Source organism: Xenopus laevis, chromosome 3L, assembly GCF_017654675.1.
Source record: "Xenopus laevis strain J_2021 chromosome 3L, Xenopus_laevis_v10.1, whole genome shotgun sequence".
Classification (NCBI taxonomy): domain Eukaryota; kingdom Metazoa; phylum Chordata; class Amphibia; order Anura; family Pipidae; genus Xenopus; species Xenopus laevis.
In genome coordinates, this window is record NC_054375.1 from 73,296,820 (window position 1) to 73,321,506 (window position 24,687).

The 24,687-nt window shown below is 38.6% G+C and overlaps 1 protein-coding gene across 1 annotated transcript in view; it reads left to right on the forward strand.

Moving 5' to 3' along the window:
* Nucleotides 1-24,687, forward strand: part of znf277.L (zinc finger protein 277 L homeolog) — a 79,715-nt gene that overhangs the window by 21,207 nt on the left and 33,821 nt on the right. Inside the window, 1 exon segment of the mRNA NM_001095953.1 lies at nt 17,209-17,410. Coding sequence (NP_001089422.1) covers nt 17,209-17,410 — 202 coding nt within the window.

Below are 24,687 nucleotides of genomic sequence, written 5' to 3' on the forward strand. Positions count from 1 at the left end.
AACTATAGAGCTTAGTATCAGAATAGCCTTTGATATTATGTCTGTCCAAAAAAATCATCCAAGCCATTCTTAAAGGCATTAACTGAATCAGCCATCACAACATCACCCGGCAGTTTTACCCACTTTATGGGTAAAAAGGTCCCCTGCCATTTGTCTATAATGTCCTCTAATGTACTTGTAAAGTGTAATCATGTCCCCTCGCAAGCGCCTTTTTTCCAGAGAAAACAACCCAAACCTTGACAGTCTACCCTCATAATTTGTCTTCCGTCCCTCTAACCAATTTAGTTGCACGTCTCTCCACTCTCTCAAGCTCATTTATATCCCTCTTAAGGACTGGAGTCCAAAACTGAACTGCATACTCCAGATGAGGCCTTACCAGGGACCTATAAAGAGGCATAATTATGTTTTCATCCCTTGAGTTAATGCCCTTTTTTATGCAAGACAGAACTTTATTTGCTTTAGTAGCCACAGAATGACACTGCCCAGAATTAGACAACGTGTTATCTACAAAGACCCCTATATCCTTCTCATTTAAGGAAACTCGCAACACACTGCCATTTAGTGTATAACTTGCATTTATATTATTTTTGCCAAAGTGCATAACCTTGCATTTATCAACATTGAACCTCATTTTCCAGTTTAGACAAATCACTCTGCAAAGTGGCAGCATCCTGCATGGAACCTATAGTTCTGCACAATTTAGTATCATCTGCAAAAATAGAAACAGTACTTTCAATGCCCACCTCCAGGTCATTAATAAACAAGTTGAAAAGCAAGGGACCTAGTACAGAGCCCTGCGGTACTCCACTAACAACACTGGTCCAATTAGAAAATGTTCCATTTACCACCACTCTTTGTAGTCTATCTTTTAGCCAGTTCTCTATCCAGGTACAAATACTATGTTCCAGGCCAACATGTAGTATGGACGACACTTGATGATTAAATACTCCAAATGAGGTGAACAATAGCTGGAGAGAGTAGCAGCACTTCTTGCATCGCACCACTTGTTGACCATGAAACAGACTCCTCCACCTTTAGCTAACTTAGCCTCCACTGTTCTGTCCTTACGAAACACAGAGAATGAGTCAGACGGTGTTACAGCTTTATCTGGCACTGTGGGTGTTGGCCATGTTTCCGTAAAGCAGATGTTACAATCCCTCATGTCACGTTGGAAAGTAACTCTTGCTCTTAGGTCATCCAGTTTGTTTTACAGGGACTGGACATTAGCCAGCAGGATACTGGGCAGTGGTGGTCAATGTGCTTGTTGTCTAAGTCTGTTTCGGATGCCACCGCGTTTACGACACCGTTTTTTTGTTTGTAGCCGCGGGTCAGCGTTGCATGTATTGTTGTCATTTGGGTCACAGAGGATCTCGGCTGGCCACGACAAGTCTGGATTAAAAGTGTCCAAATTACGTGTGAAAGTTATTTCCCGATTTCGAAAAAGTGTCTCTGTCATAAGTAACCAAACAGGATGATGTATGTGTGTTGAGAATGACAGAAATTACAAAATAAACTCCTGATGGAGTGGTCAGGAAGGCGTCCTCGGGCACTGACCCGCCTGTGTGGTTGACCCAGACACTTACTGTCCCTTCCGTGTCTTCCTGCCATCGGAGTCACACTTCCAGTCGGCCTGCTGCTCAGACTCGTTTTCACTTGAGTCCCTGGCTTCAGTGCTGTTGTAAGCCATGTCTCTGTAACTCAGGACTGCCAGAAGCTAGAGCACTCGTTTTGGTCCTGGTTTGTGGCGGATGTTTCCTAGGCTATATCCCACTGTTTTCCTGGTGCTGGGTCTTTCCTACTGGCTGGATGGGTGCAGATTGTTGGAACCCAGGAGTGCTGGTGAAACACGTCCTCCCTGCTCAGTGCTGCTCAGTAGCAAACCAGTGCATGGTTGCTAGGGTAATTTGTACTGTATCAACCAGATTACTAATACAGGTATGGGATCCGTTATTCAGAAAACCGTTATCCAGAAAGCTCCAAATTTCGGAAAGGCCATCTCCCATATACTTGAATTTTATCCAAATTTTTAGTTAGTGCTCTATAACCTTGCGTGATGAGTCCCCTTAGGACCAGGTGCTCGAACAGTGTTAACTCCCTGCCACGGGTCACAAATTCAATGTAATAGTCCAATACACTGCAGCACACTGTAGAATAAACAATTGTTTAGATAAGTGAATTTATTGGCTCATAAATTTGAGCAGACAACAAAGTGGAAAAGTTTCGGGCCTCGCAGGTCCCTTTATCAAGCAAGGCTTGATAAAGGGTCCTGCGAGGCCTGAAACGTTGCCACTTTGTTGTCTGCTCAAAATTATGAGGCAATAAATTCACTTATCTAAACATTAGTTTATTCTACATTGTGCTGCCGAGCATTCTGGATAACATATAAAAATAACAGATAAACATTGATCTATAAAGTATAACAAATAGGACATTCTATAACATACTAAAAATTAACTCCAATATGTTTAATATATATTATTATGCTTTTCTTGCTTAGAAGATCACTGACAAGGGATCCGTGGCAGTTGATGATGGTGTTTACAGTTCAAAATAGAAACCCTTAAAAACTGCTGTCTCTTTAATGTCCACATTTAATCAAGCATAGTGCTGCTTAATACATCAGAAAACAGAGTACTTGGAGGTTATCGAATTACAGAAAAAATGTTTCACATATGAAATGACACTGCTCTTTGTGACTGGTATTCATCCCTCTTATATTGAGGCCTTGGTTTCTCTGCAGAAAACTGTACAACCTATATAACAGGAGCACTGAATGGAAGAAACAGAAGAAGAACAGAAAAGGCAAAACTGAAATGTTAAACTAAAAACTATACACCCACATGGATTTTCTGCTAAACACTCTCTGGACTTTTGAGCTACATCCTGTTATTTTAGACCATCGTGTAAGGAAGGCATGCTTTTTTCAATTGCAAAGAACGTACTAATGGGATATACAGAAGTATCATACTTGTCAAGCCACAGTCCATGATAGAGAAGGTACTGATTTTGTTTGCGATGTGCCCATTATATGCTGAATGAACACAATGCAATACAACAAGTAGCCAATCTACAAATTGAAGTGAAATGTGAAGATAAGTTCTAAACCTGATGTTCAAGTCTGGTAGGGCTGGGCCCATTCAGGATTAATAGACTTATTTTCTCTGCATTATTCTGCCTGCAGAAAACAAAATTGGGATCTGACAAACTGGACAAGTGCCGTGTCATGCTAGGACAGTAGTTCTCTATCATTTTATGGGTTTACCTGGACATATATGCATCCAAGACCCAATGTGGTCCTTAATTAGCAATTATAGCAAGGAACTGTATAATGATAAAAGAAAAGGGCTGGTGGACCAAGAGATGCAAGGGGTCAATTATGAGACAAAACTGTATATGGATTACAGACACAGATCTATATATGCTCTGACTTGGCATCTACAAACTAATAAACCGCATATTGGTTATGAGGAACTTGCATGTTTCTTAATGATACCAAACATGACCATCCTTCATCAACCAGTTAGGGGAATGGTTCTGGGCACTGGTTTTTCATATATGCCTCATGTTTGGTAGGATTTGTGTGCCCACTATAAAACACAGTTTGACCATGTTCTGCTGAGGATATTTGGTAATGGGAAATATCCGTATTATACTACAGGAACTGACCTGGAAACTGGTGAAAAACTTGACCCACACCCGACTCCACCCGAACCCGACCTGCATCTACCTCATCCCCTTCTTTATATAGACCCGTGCCGACCCACAATGACATCACAAAATGGGTAGGCACGCACATTTAAAAAATGGCGGAAGCAGGAAGCCAGCAGTGTAAGGTCGTGACTCGCAAAGGTTATGCTGAGGTCAGCCCAAACCCGCCTGACCCATGGGTAGACCCACGGGTATCGGGCTCGCCCGCACATCGGTACTGAAATCCTTACACGTTTATGACAGTTTGTAATTTACACCTACCTGTGCACTCCTACTTCATGCACAGTTAATGAAAAGGTATGTCCCAGCAGAAGGATAGGATGCAGGGGCGTAACTAGAGGAAGCAGACCCTGTGGCTGCAGAGGTGGCCTGAAAAATAATTTGCTGTGGGGCCCAGCAATATCTAGTTATGCTACTGATAGGATTGGCAGGAGATCAGTGCTCAGAATCATAAACTTTGTGGTCACAATTACTTTAGTGTGTGTGGTGTGTTTGCACCTTGCCTCAAAGGGTTACAAAGGGAAATTCTTGCCTGTAGCTCATAGGGTATCTGTTTTTTTTACTTGTACAACTGTCTCTATATTTAATGTATGCCCTTTTGTAACAGTCTTTTTTTGTACAAATGACCCATTCATCATTCTGGAACATTAAGGGGCCCATTCATTAAACCTTGATTTTTTTCTGGTTGTGGTTTTTAGGAGGAAAAATCAAATTTTTCGTTGGAAAAAAAAAATGGATTTTTGTAGAGATTTATTATACCCCAAAGCTGCTAAAAATTGTATTGGTCAGATTTGTTTTTATAAAAAATAAGATTAATTTAAGTTGTAGTAAATGCTCCTCTAAATTTAAAGTGTAAAATGTTCTCCTTAAAAAAATGAACACATAGCCTGAAAGAATATGGGTGACTTTAATTGTTTGCTGAAAGGAAAAACTTGTCCATTTAAATTCTAACAATTTACCTAAAAAGTGTGTGTTTAAATGTTAAATTAACCTTTACCTTGCTGGAGTACTAGGTTACTTGGTGGCAGGGCCGTCGTTAGAAATCACGGGGCCCCAACCCAGATCCCTCCCACTCTACATCACAGTTAAAAGACCATACAGACATCAGCGCTAAAAAAGGTAACCCCCCCCAACACACACACACCAGTTATAAAAAGCTATTGGGGACCAGGGCCCCCATAAAAGTTTTTTTAAAGAGCATTGGTGCCAGGGCCCCCCTTACAAGTTTTTAAAAAAACATTGGTGGCAGGGGCCTTTAGAGTATTAAAATAATACATTGGTTGCCAGGGGATTAAAAAAAATAAAAAAACACACATTGGTGTTAAGAGGAATTGAACTTGTGGGTTCAGGACTCCAACTTCGCCTCCTTTCATGATTTTGGGTCTTCTCACCACTTCAGGACTTCAATTTTGGCTGTTTTCATGACTTCGGGTCTTTTCGCCACTTCAGGACTTCAATTGTTTCTGTTTCTGTGACTTCGGTTCTTTTCAGTGCTTCAGGACTTCAATTTTGGCTGTTTTGTGACTTTGGGTCTTTTTGCCTCTTCGGGACTTCAGTTTCGGCTATTTTTGTGGCTTCAGGTCTTTTCACCGCTTCGGGACTTCGGCTGTTTGGATTTTTTGGCACAGGGTAAGGGGTTTAGTTCTTCATCTTAAAAACTAATATTAACTGGAGTAGCGGCACTCTTGACCAATTGAATGACAACAACTGTTGATTCATGCTTATTTTATGTCACAAATTGTCTCAACAAGATATCATGCTATGTGGGATCTAGTGATCTAACAACATGGAAAACATTAGAAATATCCAAGCAATCGAACAGTTGACTAACCATGGCAATAATATTGAATTAATTTATATATTTTATAGAACACAAAGTTTAGGAAAGCAACCTTGATTTGGACTTTAGGTTCTTAGCTAGGGAAAAAATAATCGGGAAATAACTGTTCTCACCAACTGGGTAGTTAGCAGCAACACAAATATTTTCTCTGTATCAAATGCACTCCAGTCTGCCATGGAGTGTTTGTATCAGATGAAGGTATGGTGTTTGTTCTGCATCTTTAATCTGGCTTTAGTGCAGTTTAATTCTGTGAATAGGCCCTCTTTTTTCTGCATGTTCAAGGTGTACCCTCCACAAATTTGTGGAAAGGCCACAAAGTCCTGGAACAAAGGCAGCATGTTTTCGGGGCTTCATGTCCCTGTCCAAATCTTGACTGAGTAGGCGATTCAAACAGCTGTTCTGCCCACCAGTGCGGTCGGTAGGAGCAGCTGGTCCCAAGCAGGATTGGTATAGGGTTAAATTTATTATGTGTTGTAAAAAACGGCGGGATAATATACTACAAATCACCAGGCTTCACTGGTAGAGTGACTTCTGACAGAAGCAATGTAAAATAACGGCAGCAAATATGGAGTTCACATTGTGTAAAATAAAACACACCCCTGATAAATTCGCCATTTATTTTACACCGCTTTTTACACAGTTTTTTTCGGTAAATTTCATTTTACGCAGCATAATAAATATGCCCCTAAGTGTACATTTATTTGAAATCTGGCCTTTGCATAAGTGCCCAAGAGGTAGATTATAATGTGCCCGTAGCTCTTGAACCAGTGTCCAGTAGTTTACAAGAATTTACCAATATCCACAAATATCTGTAGTTCCATCTACTCATGCTTCTATGTTTTCTTATTATTGTGACTAGTAAACATTGACTTAAAAGGTTTGCCGTGAAGTTACATTTTTCAATGCAATAATGAAGATGGAAAAGCCTAATGTATTAAAATCACTAAAATTTGACATACCCACCCACATTGTCTGGGCACCTCTGAAAAGGAATGCAAGGCACCTTGGACAAATGCCAGAAGACAAATGCAGACAGCACAGAGACTAGAGGAAATTAATTTAGCCTGGAAGGTTATGTGTAAAAAATGTTGTATCACTTCCACTTTGTAAATGGTCCACTTTGTAAATAATTTTAAATAATTTGCATTGCTATTGCATTCCTCCCAACATTTGAATCTTTAAATTAGAGCCAGTTTAACCTGTGCTGCTGTTATCGTGCCCATGCCAAGTTACGTACTTATACTCCCCCAGATCCAGCCAAAGCTCCATCCGCTTTTCCACAAAAACCCACCTTTTTTTCCATGGTGTTCCTGTTGGAGATTGTGGAAGAGCATCCTCTTATTCAAATTATCTTTTCATTTCCTATGAGTTTTTTAATATCTTGCATATACACTAGATCCACAATAGATCTTTCAGCTGCAGTCTGTTATCCACTATTTAATATGTTTGGGGGCCACTATGGAAATGGGCATGCTGAGGACCACTAAAGTCTCCCTGGTTAATCCGGCCTGCTGTATACTATAGATAAAGGTATAATATCCTTTATCCAAAATGCTTGGGGACCTTGTGTTTTCTGGACAAGGGATCTTCCCGTAGTTGGAAACACGGGTCCTTAAGGCTACTAAAAACAATTGGACATAAAAAGTAATAAGGTTGATTTGCTTTAAACATGAAATTATGCTAGCAAGTATTAGATACTGTATTATTATTACTATAGAGAAATTGTTTGCTTAAAGGACAAAGTATGGGTAGTAACATTTTCATAATTTGCATGTTTCTGGAAAATAGATCTTACACCTGATCTATGATTATATGCTGGAAACTGTAACAGTTCATCAGTTAGCTTAAGCTTTCCAGAGTCACGTGCATCCAATATATTCCTTTAGTTGCAGTAAACAGAAGCTATTCTGTCTTGGCACATTTTGCTGGCACCCACTCCTTCATATCAGCTGGGTCATTTTGGGACATCTCTTCTACCTCCTCATTAGGAGTTATGTTGCTTCTTTATATAAAGGGGCCCATCAGTATCACAGTTAGTGCCTGAAATATCAATGACTTTTTCTAGGTCAAAAACTGAGCCAGCACAACAGATTCCTCTTCTGTTATGTATTTGTCTTTTGCTATTATTATTTTATTAGTAGAAAACACTCAAAGTATAAAAAAAGAGACTTAATGAATTTGAATATTTGTAAATACCACATACATTTTACAAAATTTGACAGGTTATGAAATGTTTGAACACATTTCTGGGCCTTTTAGGGTCAGATTTTTTTGTGCTTTTACAGTTTTGCTAATGAAGTTGAATTGCCCTTTAAGATACAAATATCACTTCTCTCAAGAGACCTGTTTATCTCAAATAGTTATAATTGTATCTTTGCTTTTCTTAAATTTTTACAAATGTTACAAGTGCAGCGCTACATATTCTGGGCTTTCTGCCAAAATTCTTAATTTGTAGAATCATTGGGGGGAATGTAATTCGCAAGCATTATTTAAAATGGTGCCTTTGCAATGTTTAGAACTGCTCGCAATGTAAAATCAGTTGCTGGCGAATATTACATTTGGGCAAAGGTTAAGCGGTTTTTAAAATATTTTGTAGCAAAAAAGGTTTTGCAATTGCTAAATTTGATTACATAGCAAACAAAAAATATTTTTTCACAAACTTTGCGATGAAGTCGCTGAGGACAAAAAGAACGTAAACATGTTCACTAACATTCACAAGGGTCTTTGCGCAGGTTTTTTTGCGCTAGCGAAATATATTAAATTCCAGGGATGCACCAGGGATGCACCGAATCCAGGATTCGGCCAGGATTCGGCCTTTTTCAGCAGGATTCGGATTCGGCCCGGCCGAACCAAATCTGAATCCTAATTTGCATATGCAAATTAGGGGCAGGAGGGAAATTGCATGACTTTTTGTCAGAAAACAAGGAAGTAAAAAATGTTTTACCATTCCCACCCCTAATTTGCATATGTAAATATGGGAATGTACACACTGTGAATCCAGCAGGGCCTAATAAGGCATATTCACAGGCGAAGTACAATGCTAAAAGAAGGGATTTGCCTACATTGCAAAACAGTGCAGCAAATACAAATAAAAAATACTGCTTCCGGTGTGGTTCAACACAGCTCACTGCAAATTATACTACATGTCCTGCAAAAGGTGTACAGTGCCGCAAACGCAACCCACTTTGTTTGATTGAAGTTCATTACCACCTTTGATTGTGTATTCTCTGCTTTATTGGACGGAAGCGCTAGTGATTGAACTGACTTGTTGAATCCTCTCACTTTCTATAGATAAACTCAGTACAGTCATTCCAGACAAGCTTACAGTATATGCACTGTTAGGGGCAGATTTTTCAAGGGTCGAATTTTTGAAGTAATGGGAGTTTTTTTTTTTTAACTCCCATAACTTCGAAATTCGAATAAAAAAAGACCAACTGAAGTTTTTTTCTGTGGTTGAATATGCCGTATTCATTCGAGTTCGAATCAAAGTAACATCATATTCAATCAGATTCGATTCAAAGTTTTTAAAACATTTTTTTAAAATAACCTTCGAATTTTCAAAGTCCACCAATTGACTCCAAATAGGAGGTCCCCCATAGGCTAAAACAGCAATTTGGCAGGTTTTAGATGGCGAATGGTGAAAGTCAAAATTTTAAAGAGACAGAACATGATAAATTTTATATTCAAATTCGAATCGAATTTGGACTATTCCCTAGTAGTCAAAGTACACAAAAAATAGCTTTGAATTTTCACTTTAACACTTGATAAATCTGCCCCTACTGCTAACAAGGGACACTCCATTAACCTGATGCTTGATACAGGTTCAGCTGTTTCTATACTACCACAGGATATTTACTGGAAATCCTTTTTGCAAAAGATCTGCTTGTTGCATCTGCACCGAGACTGGTCAGTTACTTAAAAAGATCCAATCCCTATGCTTAGCTGCTTGCCAGGGACTGTACATTTGAATCAAATACAGCAACATGTTACTTTTACATTGTAAATAAAGGTACTGCTATACTTGGAAGGGATCTCTTTGCTGCATTAAACCTACAATCAGTGAATGGTTGCGTTACTACAGCAGTAGTACCTGCTACACAGCCAGTGTCCAAAATCTCACCACAAAGCAGCACTTCACTTTGTACAAATAACTTTGTACACAATTACATTTTGACCAGATGTAAAACTAGTACATCAGAAATTGAGGTGATTAACCTATTCTGTAAGAGAGGCTGTCTCTTATGAACTAAAAAAATTGAAGAACAAGATGTGATTGAAAAATCAGAATCTTCTGAATGGGTTTCACAGATTGTGGTCACAATGAAGAAAACTGGAGGTATGTTCATTATCCAACATGAACATAATAAAGCAGTTGTTATTGATAATTATCCCTTGCCACACATATAGGAAATATTTTCAGAATTCTGAAGAGCCAAATTCTTTTCTACCCTGGATCTTCAAAGTGCTTATTATCAAGTATTACTGCATGAGGAAAGCAGAGACCTCACTTCATTAATGGTTTGTTTTGGTTCTGGCATGTACCTTATGGGCTAGCTTCATCACCTAGTTGTTTCCTAAGACTGATGTCTTCAATACTCCACGACATACCTGGTGTACAATGCTACTTTGAAGATATATTTGTCTACACCCCAACTATGGATCTTCATAACAAGTACCTTAAAACTGTTCTGCAATGCATTGATTCTGCAAGATTGAAACTTTCAAAACCTTTCAAACCTTTGAAAATTCTGCAAGATCGAAACTGAACCTTTCAAAATGTCACTTTATACAAACTCTTTACAAAAGATTATGGCATTGATGCAGTTCTTGCACAGATCCATGCAAATCACATAGAGACAAAACTGTTGCATTTGCATCCAGAACACTTCATAGTGAACTTATTCAACTGATAAAAAAGAAGCAAAGCTCTAGCATGTGTTTGGGCAACAGAAAGATGAAGAACCTGCTTACAACAAATGTACTAGGAAGAGTTGGAATTCTTATAGCAAGATGGTCAGCACGGCTACTGATTTCAACTACAAAATGCAATACAAACCAGGTTTGAAAAATGTTACTGCTGATTGCTTGTCCTGTTTACCTTTACCTACAGCTTCTGATGCACTGGATGAGGATATACAAGTTGTAGCATTGACTGATATACTATCATCTACCATTACAGCTGCTGAATTTAAACAAGCTTGTCTCACACGATCTTCATCCTTATTACAGGATTAGACATGATCTATCCTTAATAGATGGCTATATTATCTATGGATCTCACGGCTTACTGGTACTGGAGACATTGCAAGATAAGTTCATACAACTTGCTTATGAGAGGAATTGTGCGCACAAAGCAAACACTAGAGAACAATACTGGTGGCCAGCAATGAATGCTGATGTGGTAACTGCTATTCATTTGTGTGTTACTTTTAGAATCACGATAAATCATTGATTACACATACACCACCACTTCAGCCACTACCATTTCCTGATTCAGCATAGGATAAACTTGCTATTGAATCATCTACTGCTGACATTGTTAAACGTCAACAAGCCAAATGCAAGGCTTATACTGACCGAAAACGCCTGGATCTCACCATACCTGTACCAAACGCATAAGAACTGTCTGATGGACAGTCTGATGGTCGTCTTGCTCCTTTTAGGCATGACTTTAGTGAAGCTTCATTTGGTGAAGAACATTTTCTTACTACTTGTATTACCTGCAATGGGCCTGAAGAAAAGGATCCTATATCATGTGAAGAATGCATAGCATTACTTTAAAATGTTTACCTTTTCATTCACTTTTGTTGCTTATTACATTTCCCTACTTGGAAAAAATTGCTTTTATACTGCAGGGGCAAAACAGTATGTGGTATTTGTATGAATGACCTCTAAGTGTTACTATGTACAAGAATTATACTGTTCATAGTCCTATACTTCTAAAAGTGTTCGAGTTGAAGTTCCTGCTGAAGTGTAATGGCTGCATAAGGCTGTGAATAAAGCACTGTTATACCATACCCATTCTTGGCTACCAAAACATAACGCTGCCAGCAACATCAATGTTTCACTTTGTTTTTCCCTGCCACAAGTGGTCTGGGACTTTTCTAGCCCTGCAATAAATAAATATAATTATTCCTTTCTCAAGCTCAATAGTTATGCAATATAATAGGGTCAATGAACACAGTGCAGACTTTATCCCCAGTTTACTTCCTTTTAGAAAACTTCCTTTTAGTGGTGATTTACAAGGTAAACAAAGTATCATTTATGTGCTTCCATGTGAATCCTTTCTGAAAGAGAGAAATATTGTGCATAGGAAATCTTCAGTCTATTACTCACAAGCAAATGGAGAAATTGAGCTATCCAGCAGAAGTCTTACAAAACAGCAAATCTTACTGGAAAATCTTGAAAGGTATATACAGCAGAGTTCTTACTACAGAGCAACTCACCATGCAACAACCCAATCATCTCCTGCTGAATTATTACATGGCAGACAGATGCGCACTAAGTTACATGTTGCAGACATCAAACTTTCACAAAATACTGTGCCTACAAAATCATCTACTGCTGACATTGTTAAACGTCAACAAGCCAAATGCAAGGCTTATACTGACAGAAAACGTGGTGCAAGAGAAGTACACTTTCAGCCTGGATCTCACCATACCTGGACCATACACATATGAGCTGTCTTATGGACAGTCTGATGGTCGTCTTGCACCTTTTAGGCATGACTTTAGTGAAGCTTCATTTGATGAAGAACATTTTCTTACTACTTATATTACCTGAAATGGGCCTGAAGAAAATGATCCTATATCATGTGAAAAATGCATAGCATTACTTAAAAATGTTTACCTTTTCATTCACTTTTGTTGCTCATTACATTTCCCTACTTGGAAAAATTTATTTTATACTACAGGGGGAATACAGTACATGGTATTTGTATGAATGATCTCTAAGTGTTACTATGTACAAGAATTATACTATTCATAGTCCTATATTTCTAAAAGTGTTAGAGTTAAAGTTCCTGCTGAAGTGTAATGGCTGCATAAAGGCTGTGAATAAAGCACTGTTATACCATACCCATTCTCGGCTACCAAAACATAACAACGCTGCCAGCAACATCAATGTTTCACTTTGTTTTTCCCTGCCACAAGTGGTCTGGGAGTTTTCTAGCCCTGCAATAAATAAATATAATTAGTTCAAAAGGTATGCAATATAATAGGGTCAATGAACACAGTGCAAACTCATTCCCAGTTTACTTCCTTTTAGTGGGAATTTACAAGGTAAACAAAGCATCATTTACTGCTCCAGTGATAAATTGTACAATACATGTTGTTATATTTAACTGTAAGATTACATTTGTTCCCAATTAACTTCCTAATAGTATAACACATGGAAAAACATACAGATACATAAAAGGCGTTCATATTCCCACATACCGCAACTTGTTTTATGTTGCATTTATGAAAATAAGTTGGTGGAGGGCACTCCCAATATTCAAAATAGGTAATCCCACAGTCAGTTACCCAAACAGTATATAGAAATGGAGAGGGGTTGCACACTCAATGAGACTTACTTTTATAGTAAATGGCAAAAAAAAATTTTTTTTACATCAGACAGGCTGGTATATCAAATACAACAGTATTAGCAGAAATATATACATACCGCCAAGTAACAAGATCAAGGCAAAGAGAGACAAACCCCAGGGAGCAGGTACACTTGCCAAAAATGAGAACACCCCAACGTTTTGGCACTAAAGCCTTTGTCAAGGGGAATTCATGTTGCATTTATGTTTTTATATATTTTTTCCTCATACTACTTTTAGGTTAAGGCAGCCCAGTATGCTGGTCTAGAGCACATATGGCACCAGTAAATAGGTCATAAATAGTTTGCTGGAACATTAGAGAGTACTATGTGTAGAGAGAGTGAGAACTGCTGCCTTTTGCAATTGTAATGAAGAAGCAGGTGTAGCTTATTATGTAAAATGTATGTACAGTTGTTGTGTATCAAGTGGGTAACTCATCGCAACGTAGATGCAATTTGCCAGCAGACCAAATTGAAATAGGTGCAAGATTGGTTGGAAGAGGCAGTAACATTACATATATGTATCATGCAGTTATAATGTATGCAAAGATTTCCTTCTTTGTATAGTGACCGTGTACATGTATGTGTGCAGCCTGAGGTGCATTTCCCTTTGCTTTTGAAGAGAGTGTTGTAAAGGGACTATGATAGTCATGTTGGTGTACAGCTTTTTTTTTAAACTTAGTTTAAAGTCAGACATGTTGTTTTGTTTTAATAAAGCAATATTTGTTCTTTTTAGTAATGACCTTGTAAAAATGGGCTGAGTATGTAAATTAAATTCTCTATAGACAACAGTGACCTTTGCCAAGAGATGCAACTGAATAACCTGCCCATTCATCCTTTCTGGTAAAACACCTTTCCTGTCTTTAAATCCCTATCTTATCCCGCCGTTTAGGTTTAACTCAATGAGTATGGCTCTTTTTTCATCATTTGTCGAAAATCACTGATGATTATATTTATGTGGTGCATTGTATTTATTATATTGTATCTTTATGTATAATGTTTTGAATAATGGAGCACTATTGGAAGGCTATGCCTGACCTATGGACTTGGTCACATGGTGGGGGTATGGTAACTGGGCATGGTTTAGGGTAAGTGGCTATTTATTCTCAGGATTGTGTTGCATTCTGTATCTTGATAAAGGCCCAGCAGGCCTGGACTGGCAATCTGTGGGTTATGGCAAATGCCAGAAGGGCTGCTGTATGGTTCTATAGAAAGTTACCATATGGGGGGTTGTTTGGACTGGTAGGGGGCTGTTTGGGCCTCTGCGTACTTGGAATGGCAGGGCCTATTTTGACTCCCAGTCCAGGCCTGGGCCCCAGTGAGGCCGAAATGTTGATTATGTAATAAAAAATGTTCTTAGCTTAAAGTCTGTGTGCAACAGCATTTCCTTATTTTTTTGTATATATTATTCTAACACCAGGGCCCTTAACACAGATATAGTGTGTGTACAAGGCTTTATCAAATTTTGTGTGTGTGTAAATATAATATGTACATAATCTAGTTTTATATTGGAAGATTACTGTGCATATCCCGCTGTTTTATTTTAAAAGGTGGATATATCTGGTTAGATGGGTGTTGATTCAGTGATCTGTGCTATAGTGTATATCTGCATAATTATGACCTTTCCTGACAAAATCTTGATAGCTGGGCAATGGTTCACAGGCTACAACAGGTACCTGCCATGCCAGAAATGAAGCATAGCTCAGTAAGGTTACAGCTCATTTAACAGTGCATTGTGAAATGTAGCAAATTCAGCATGGAAATTAATAATATGCACATTCTTATAAGCCTACTGATTTATGAATAAGAAAAGTTAACTGATGATTGATGAAGTTGAATTTTCTTTATGGTGACCAAAGTGATATTTAAGTTATATTATACTGCTTTTTGACGAAATCAACGGTGAACGATATGCAGAAGCAGCATACTCCTGTTTCTTATCTGTAGTGCTATATATGGGGAATAAAGGATAAATTAGTTAGATGTTCGAGACAAGCAAACCACAAAATAACGGACTCTGTGTTCGTAAAGGATGTGCGGCCCACTGGGTTTTCACATCAATTTGGTTGAATTATAGCCTAGAATATTACCAAAAAAATATTATTTTGACATACAGACTGACATTTTATATTTAAATAGTAAATGCAATCTGCTGACATATTGTCATTTCCCACAGTGTTATAAATCCAACTAGCTGCTTAAGATTGTTTACAGTTATAAAAGAGTGATAATTGAACACTGACTTGCGTTAAACATGGTTGAGGGCCTCTACCTCCTCCTAGTCACCTAGCTAAACCTTTGGTACCTAACGCTTTTAATTTTAGTTGTTGGTTTATGTTTAAGGTTAAAACGCATTATGGGATGAAAGTATTCTATTTTTTTAAAGTAATGCCATTTCAGTGCTTGCTAGGCTTGTCAAATTCTTGCATCATTGGGGCCAGTGGAGGTAATTTCCATTACTTTTGTATTGCCCTTTTTTTTGGGGCTGCTATAAAACTTTGCTGGCAAAAAGCCCCAAATCTCCACGTGTCATTGCCTGTACAGTATATTTAATGTTGCCTTTACCTAATAACTTTTTTATGTACTGCCTTCACTAAATTCAATATTGATACCTCATATCCTTGAATAAAGAACTGGAAAACATGCAATTGTTATTTATCAAGGTCCGAATTTATCTCAATATCGGCTTCTACACACTCCGATCTAACCCGCATGCGTTTTCCATTCTTATTTATTAAATTTTCCCGAAAATTACCTTTGCGGGAAAAGCTCAGAATTTCAAGTTTTCTTTCGAGAATTTTCCCCGAAAGCTCCGAAAACTTTGTGAAATTGTCCAAAACCCCCTGACACAACCAAAAATCAATGGGACTGTTCCCATTGACTTTTATGCAACCTCGACAGGTTTGAGATGCCAAGGTTTTATATTCTGGCTTTTTAGCCCTCGGGGTTTAATAAATTCCGAAAAATTTGTGATTTTGGGGGAATTTCGGGTATTCAGAGCTTAGTAAATAACCCCCTTAAACTATGCTCACACGCAGCTAGGCTTTTCATCAATGGAAAAAATAATTAACCGTTGTGAAAGAAACACCAGTTTTACTGAATTTGCACAATAAGATAACATAAGATAATAAGGTAAAGTTTTTTTGTGTTTCAATTCTTCTAGTATTTCACTGATTCACAGTTCAGCATTGGCTTATAACAAGGTTACAAATGTACTGAAACTATTGGTGTATTAATCATTTAAATGTGAATATTGCAGAGCATGAGAATACACCCCTTTTTTTTTTTTGGTTCAACTTATTAAATATGGTATAGTAAATTGTAGACATAGGATGTTTCCAAAATGTTATGTGCTAGCTGAGGTTTCTCTGTTCTCTGTTGCACTCAAGTGAGTAGGGTTTATCCATGATACTTATATTTGTGTACTAACATGAAAGGGTTTATAGGAAATTTGTTAAAATGATTCACTCTTATGAACAACCGCTCAAATGTGTGACGTTCCTAAGAACTCTTATGCTTTCCATAGCAACACTATGAAACTGCAGTGCGCATTACTCCCACACAGTGAATTAATGTTTACGTAAAGCTTATAAACACACAGCCATAGTACATCTTACTGTAAGTTGGAAGCATTTCTTAGTACCTTTAAAAATAATTCCAAACAGTTCTCTTGTTTAAAATTAAATCATTTGTTTGAAGTACATATTTTTATTTTCTTAACATTAAGCTGTCTGAAATGTTCCACAGCAATAAATGAATAAAATACAATCTATTTTAAACCATATCTTTATGACCCACCCATGCATCTAAATGAGTAAGACAAAACAGATGTTTCAGTTGAATACTGAATATTCCTTTTGAGAGTACCATGACAACAGTGTGGATAAATGAAATAAAATTGCCTTTTTTCAGCAAAGGGCAGAATAATGTATTGGGCTTCCTTGGACCTAATTAAATGTGTTATGATTTAAATAATATATAAATAATATATTCTAGTAAACTTAGATTTTTCTTATTGATTTTTTTATGTTACAAATAGTAGGTTGTTGATATTGATATATAAACCTATTTTGTTTCAGATAGCAGGGACTGCATTTTGGAGCCTTTATCTTTGCCAGAAAGTCCCGGTACTGTTCCATTTTCCCAAGGAGAGCAGACTGTACCATGTATTTTCTGTGAACAGTCTTACAATGAAGATGAGAAGGAGGGCCTATTGAAGCACATGATTATTGAGCACAAACTTGTCATAGCCGATGTAAAATTAATTGCAAACTTTAGAAGGTAGGTTTGATTTTACAGTTTCATTTAATTCAAAATCATATACATTGTACATTGTCTGTTATGCATCTGTTACAGATTTTAACTTAAAATGTCCTCCACAGGTCAGGTCAAGTGAAAAACAACAACCTTACCCTCTAGCTTAGGTTAGAAAAGAAATCTCTTTCTTTCTTACTATTCTGAGGAGTCCCTAGTGCAGACTTATACTCATTCATGTGCAGTAAAATAGAATCCATAAAGGTTTAACTCCAAGTAAGAAAGGTGGTGGTGGTGTAGCACTGTGCAACTCTTTTTTGGGCCAGTAAATTTGTTTCTTTAAAGGACTGTTGTCCCAGGGGGAAAAAATAGCACCTGACTTTACTGGGGCGTGCTCCAATACTTTTTTTTCCGCTGGCAACAGTATAGTTTTTCCTAAAAGGAGCAGCTCCCATGGGAAAAAAACTTTTTCACTGGGGGATGCCTGAAATATTGCAAACCCCCAGTGAATTCAGCTTTCTTTCTCCTTTAAAGATAAATTTAAAGTACAATTTATGAAGTGGCAAAATGATTTACAGAACACCATTCTGCTGCTTGGCATCTCTGCCTTTTTATAAAAAGTGTATTCTGTCCAAGACGTCTGTCTTAACCCTGCATTTTTTCATGACCCGAACAATGCATCCTACATGGTTGGTTGCAAGTTTGTTTGTATATTTATATATTGTATATTTTTTATTGAGTTTTAACACAAAAGCAGTTACAGTATGTTTTAATATCTTGATATGATATGATTTGAATCATAAGGTACACATATTGCGATTAACGTTTGCAAATTTGCTTGAATAAAATAATATGAAGAAGATGAAGGCAGGTGTAATCTTATGACCCTCTATTTTTACACTTCTGATGGGGCCAGGGTAAATTTCAGGAAATTTGTAGAAAAGTTTAAAAAACATGAGTTTCTTGGTACCTTTAAAAAAGAACGTGCAAGACGATGTAAAATCCAGAAATGCCATATCATAACATTTCTCATAGTCCCACAATAGCTACACGTACATAATTTCCTCTGTTACAAGTCTTTCTTGTAGTATACTCCTGCCATGGCAGGATGAGATTCATAGAGGATTTCCTGCCAGATACTTCAGTCTGTTTCAGTTCTGTATTATAAATGAATCTGTTATGTAGACAAGCATATAAGTGCTTTGTCTGTAGAATATCCTACCGGAAAGCTTAACTGTGCATTTGTTCTGTTATACAACATTACTTCGTTTTGCTTTGTAAGAGAGTGACAACAGAAACCGATTACCCCTGCTGACTTCAGTATGTTTTCTTAAGGTAGAGGTTTTTAGACCTTTAGGTTAGTGGCACACATTAGTGATGTGCAGGTCGAGAAAAACTCGACCTGGGTCCACACCCGCCTTCCCCCCTCCATTTATACACCCACACTGCCCATCGATGATGTCACAAAATGGGCGGGACAGGCGCAAGCCTATAAAATAGGAAGTCTGAAGCCAACAGTCTAAGGTCGCGGCAGGGAGAGCAGGCAGAAGAAAAAACACAAAAAGGAGAGCACTCACCCACACTATGTCAAAGGACGACTGGACTCTCTGTGCTGACACGTGAACGTGCCTCTGGAACACACAATGTAATTTGTATCAAATAGAAGCTTTTCCACGGAGCACCAGGCAGTATCGGGTCTTAAAAGTTGAAGTTTATTGATGAATTGGTTACATAAAAATTATTAAAGTTTTCCGCAAATAGTGTATCAAAACCCCATGCTTGACGCAGGCAGAAGAGCTCAACCTGAACCCACCCACGACTTGCAAGAGAAGCAGCGAGGTCGGTCAGACCCCGCCCCACCCCTGGGTCCCACGGGCATTGGGCTGGCCCAAACATTACTAGCACACGTGGCATTTTCTCTGCTGGTGAAAAAAAACACTGTTAGAGAAGAATGCAGTGTGCTCAGTTGTGCATGTTTAGGCCAAAATATTTCTTTTGTGCACAGTGACAGACAGGACCATTCATGTGAGGGCTTACTATCACAGAGCAGATCAGAGTGCATTGCCATTTTCTCCACTGGGGTTTTTCAACTAGCAGAGACATTGTCACTTGTGTCGTTAGCCATATTGTCCAATATTTGATTAGGCCTCCCTTAGGTTATACCAAACATGTGAAAACTTTGTTTTAAGTCACTGTTATTGTTTCAGTCAAGATATTAAGATATCAAATTGTGAAATTCCATGGTGCAGCAATTTTCTAAATTAAAGGAATTGTTCACCTTTGAGTTAACTTTTAGTATGATGTAGATAGTGATATTCTGAGACAATTTGCTATTGGTTTTTATTTTTAATTTGTGGTTTTTGAGTTATTTGGCTTTTTATTTAGCTCTCTAGTTTACAATTTCAGAAATCTGGCTGCTAGGATCCAAAATACCATAGCAACCATGCATTGATTAGAATAAGAGACTGGAATATTTATAGGAGAGGGCTAATAAAGAGAGGGAGTAATAAAGTAGCAATAACAATAAATTTGCCTTAGAACATTCATTTTTTGTATGGGGTCAGTGACTCCTATTTGAAAGCTGGAAAGAGTTATAAGAAGAAGGCAAATAATTAGAAAACTATAAAAAAAAAATGAAGATCAATTGAAAAGTTGCTTAGAATTCGCAATTCAATAACATGCTAAAGGTTATCTTAAAGGCAAACGACTCCTTTATATCACTGCAGCCTTTGTAGATTATATTTTGGCTAACTAACTATATTGAAAACATTTCTTTTTATTTTGCACAGCCTATCTATTTCTCTTTTATTTTAAAACTGAACAGTTCCTTTAAAGGGAATGTCCCCAATAATGAATTGTTATTTTCTTTGCACAAGGAAAGAAAATATCATTCTAAGCCACAATGCTTTGCATACTTCTGTTATTCTCCTTCTTCGCAGGTCTGTTAATCACAGAACATGCAAGATATTTTAATAAATGGAGCTAGAGAACTGACCCATAGACTCTTTTGCAATGGGATCAGTAGTCTGAAGAAGGAGAGAAGAGAATTTTAGGCTTCAATTGCTTTAATTGCAATTCTGTTTATGACAATGACGAGGCTGTCGGAAATCACACTCTTTTTGAACACCCAAAAACGGAACTGTTGAGAGTACAATCACGTTCTTGTGCAAAAATTCCCTTTTCCATACTATAAAGCAATTGTACTGCCAAGGATAAGGCAAAATAAATATATATAAATATATATATATATATATATATATATATATATATATATATATATATATATATATATATATATATATATAAATACAAGAGGTCCTCTGTACTCAACCCATTATTAATATATTTAAGACGAGACATTTTGTGCATACTGCTACTGAAAAATGCCTTACCCTTTAAACAAAACAGGGATTGTTTGTCCATATATTGCAATATATTTAAGCTGGCCAACTACTTTAAAGTCATCTCATATCTGGCCAGTCCTACGCTCAATTTTCATCTGATTCATTAAGAATTCGATTTCAAGAGGGGCGTGGTTTGGCGCGCAAACAAGATGGCTGCATAGTCAGTGAGCTCCGTACCAAAGCCGACATTTAAGCCTGAATACAGCTTTTACAACAGCTTCTTCACATCCGGGCTGCCGTAAGGACGTAAGGGGCAGCACTTGCTATGGGCCGGAGGAAACATAAAGACCCGAATGGCACCATTTCACCCTACCTTAAGCGTTCACAATCAGGCCGCGCCAGACGGGAGAAACAAGATGGCGGCGATCTGAGGCCCTCGGCACCTAACTCCCCGGCGCAGTCTTCCGTAAGTGAAAGTTCAGGGGATCCGGGGGCCTCCTCTCCCCAAACATATAGCCAGATGGAGATGCCTGATATAGCAGAGGAATCTGCTGAAGCGATCACTACTACCTATCTTATGACGCAGCTGCAATCCCTTCATGATCAGTTTACGGCCTCCATTTCCCAATCCATAAAGTCTGCTATCTCGGACTTTAAGGCTGATTTAACTTCTCTTGGCGAACGCACAGATAAATTGGAGGGGAATGCTGATGAGCTTTTGCAGCGCCAAGTTTTTCTGGAGGATGAGAATGCGGCCCTTAGAGAGGAAATTGAGCATTTGAAAACGCAACAGGAGGATATTGAGAACAGGGAGCGGAGAAACAATCTGCGTATTAGAGGTATCCCTAACACAGTCTCGACTCCTGATTTACGCACATATCTCAGGGGGCTTTTTTCCTCCATAAACCCAGACTTACCCCCAGAAGCATGGAGAATGGATAGAGCTCATAGAGCTCTGGGAAGCAATTCCTCCAACTTACCCAAGGATGTGGTGGTTCGTCTCCACTATTTTGAGAGTAAAGACTCGATTATACAGAAGCTCCGTAATCAACAGCAACTCTCCCACCAGGGTGCAACCATACAAATATTTAATGATCTCTCTTTGACCACCTTGGCGAAACGGAGATTATTACAGCCTATTACGCAGAAATTGCGTGAACACCATCTCAACTATCGATGGGGCTTCCCATTCAGACTAACTGTCACTAACGATGGGCGTCAATATGTGCTTCGAGACCCCAAATTGGGATCCCAACTACTTTCACAGTTGAGGATTGGAGGGAGAGAGTCCCCACCGAAAGCTCCTTCTCCACCGTGTTCTAGGCCCTCTCCTTTGTGGACCGCAGTATCGCCGAAGCCGCCACGCACTCAAAGCTCTCCTGCTGAGAGATCTACGCCGACGTCGCCTACATGAGGACTCTGGCCCATGCAATTTTGTGTTAATTTCTGGATTTGCTGAATGAAGGAGACTTGGTCATCTTTGCTGTTCACTGCGACCCCCTGATGCCCACCATTTATAATTGCAGTCGGATGTACGTGATTTTCTCCTATTCAACTCATTTGCCTACTGGTAGGCCTTCACACCATCTTACCCACCACGAGCAGGGTGACCCCGCTCACTTTCTCGTCTTCCCCTTGCTGAGGCCTTGAAGGGTCACCAGGTTTTGTTTTTCTATACTGATCATGCTGGCAAGACGGGATCTTTTTCGACTTTCTAGTTGGTTTTACTATTTTGATTCTGTTCCGTTTATTACTTTTTTACTCTTTTTATTTTTTTTATGGCACACACGAATGAGCCCTGTGGCTGAACTAATCCCTTTCTATCCTGGAGGTCCCAGTGATCGTCTGACTCGGCAGATTATGTTGGGGATGGTTGCACGATTTTTGATGTGTTTTCGTAAATGGTTTCTGATATTTACTTGTGCATTTAGGTGGTATAATATTTGTTGGAAATGTTTATTTACCTTTGCATATTTGCCTTTGCTGATAGTCCAAGTCTGGAAGGATAAGTTGCGTGACCCATTCAATTTTTTTAATGGCTAACATTACCTCATTGAATGTCAATGGCTTGAATTCCCCGCTCAAACGAGCTTTACTTTATAGGGAACTCAAATCCTTGAATTCCTCTATTTTTTGTATTCATAGGCAGTCTGATCCCTGGTATATTAAACATAGGGACTACCGCATTGTTACCGAGCGTCCGGACCCATGAAAAAAGCGGGGGTCGCTATTTTGATTCATAAAAATAGTAATTTTACTTGCTCGACACAATTAGCTGACCCCTCTGGTCATTACCTTATCCTTTCTGGACATCTGGGTACCGTTCCTGTAATTTTGTTGAATGTGTATGTGCCGAATAAGAGACCATTGGCTTTCCTTAGGAAGGTCCTGTTAAAGACTGCTTCATTTAACAATGTTAATATGATTGTAGCTGGAGACTTCAATATGATTCATTTCCCGTCCAGGGATAGACAAGCCCTACATAATTCTCTACCACCCACGGTTACTGATCAGACTTCTGTTCAATTCAGAACACTATTGCTTTCCTACTATTTACAAGATGTGTGGAGGCTCCAAAATCCCTCTTCTAGAGAATATACTTTCTATTCGCATGCACACAAAGTGCATACTAGGATAGATTATATATTCTCAACGTCTCCACTTACCTCTTTGGATTATACTGCGAAATTACATCCCATTTCATGGGCAGATCATGCTCCGATAGAATTGATTGTTCACACTACTAACCTGCATACCCACAAAAGTCACTGGAGGATGAATGATCACTTGTTGAAGTCTCCAGCTGTCAGGGATCAAATTGCTGCTCATCTGAAAGAATACTTTCTTATTAATCAGCCCTCTGTGTCTTCGCAAAATACACTTTGGGAGGCACATAAGGCTGTTATACGGGGAATATGCATTGCCTCTTCCTCTTCTCTTAAGAAAAATAAGGCTTTGCAATGTGATCAACTCACGGCTGCCTTACAAAAGGAGGTGAAGAGACAGGCTAATTACCCAACGATACATACCTTATCTAAAATTATTTCCTTAAGAAATGCATTGCGAGATTTGAAAATAGCTGATGCAGATAAACTGTTAACTATGTACAGACAGATCTATTATGAAAAATCCAATAAGGCACACACGCTGTTAGCGAACAAGCTTAGAACTAAGCAGGCTCTCCAAACTCCACAGCTTATTCGTACTAACGGAGGGCTGGTTAGTGCTCCGCAAGATATTGCTAAGGCATTTCATAATTATTATGCCCAACTTTATAATTTATTTCCTGCTGGGGGTAGTGACACCTTGTCGCGGAAACAGGACGACTTTCTCCTTAAGGCCAGTCTCCCTAAATTAGATCCCTTAGAGGTGGAATCCCTTAACAAACCGGTTACTGCCGAGGAACTTCTTGAGGTGTTAAAAGGCATGCCGGCGAATAAATCACCGGGTCCGGACGGGCTGCCTTATGGCTACTACAAAACATTTCAGGAATTATTAGTACCGCATATGGTTCCATTATTTAATGATTGGATGTCAGGTACGCCAATACCTAATACAGTGCTCAACTCCTACATTACCCTCATCCCGAAGCCGGAGAAAGATCATACCCTCTGTGCCAATTACCGTCCCATTGCATTACTTAACTCTGATCTGAAAATATTCACCAAATTGTTAGCCTCTCGGCTGAACATTATCCTCCCGAAATTGATAGATTTGGACCAAGTGGGTTTCATATTAGGTAGGAAAGCGAGTGATAACATCCGTAGGGCGATATCGATAACTGATTTTATTAACAAACATAAGATACCAGCACTTCTGCTTAGTTTAGACGCAGAGAAGGCGTTTGATCGCTTGCGGTGGAGTTTTATGTTTCGGACGCTTCACAGCATGGGATTTCACGGCCCCTTTATTTCAGCCTTGCATTCCCTTTACTCTACGCCATCTGCACAGGTAAAACTT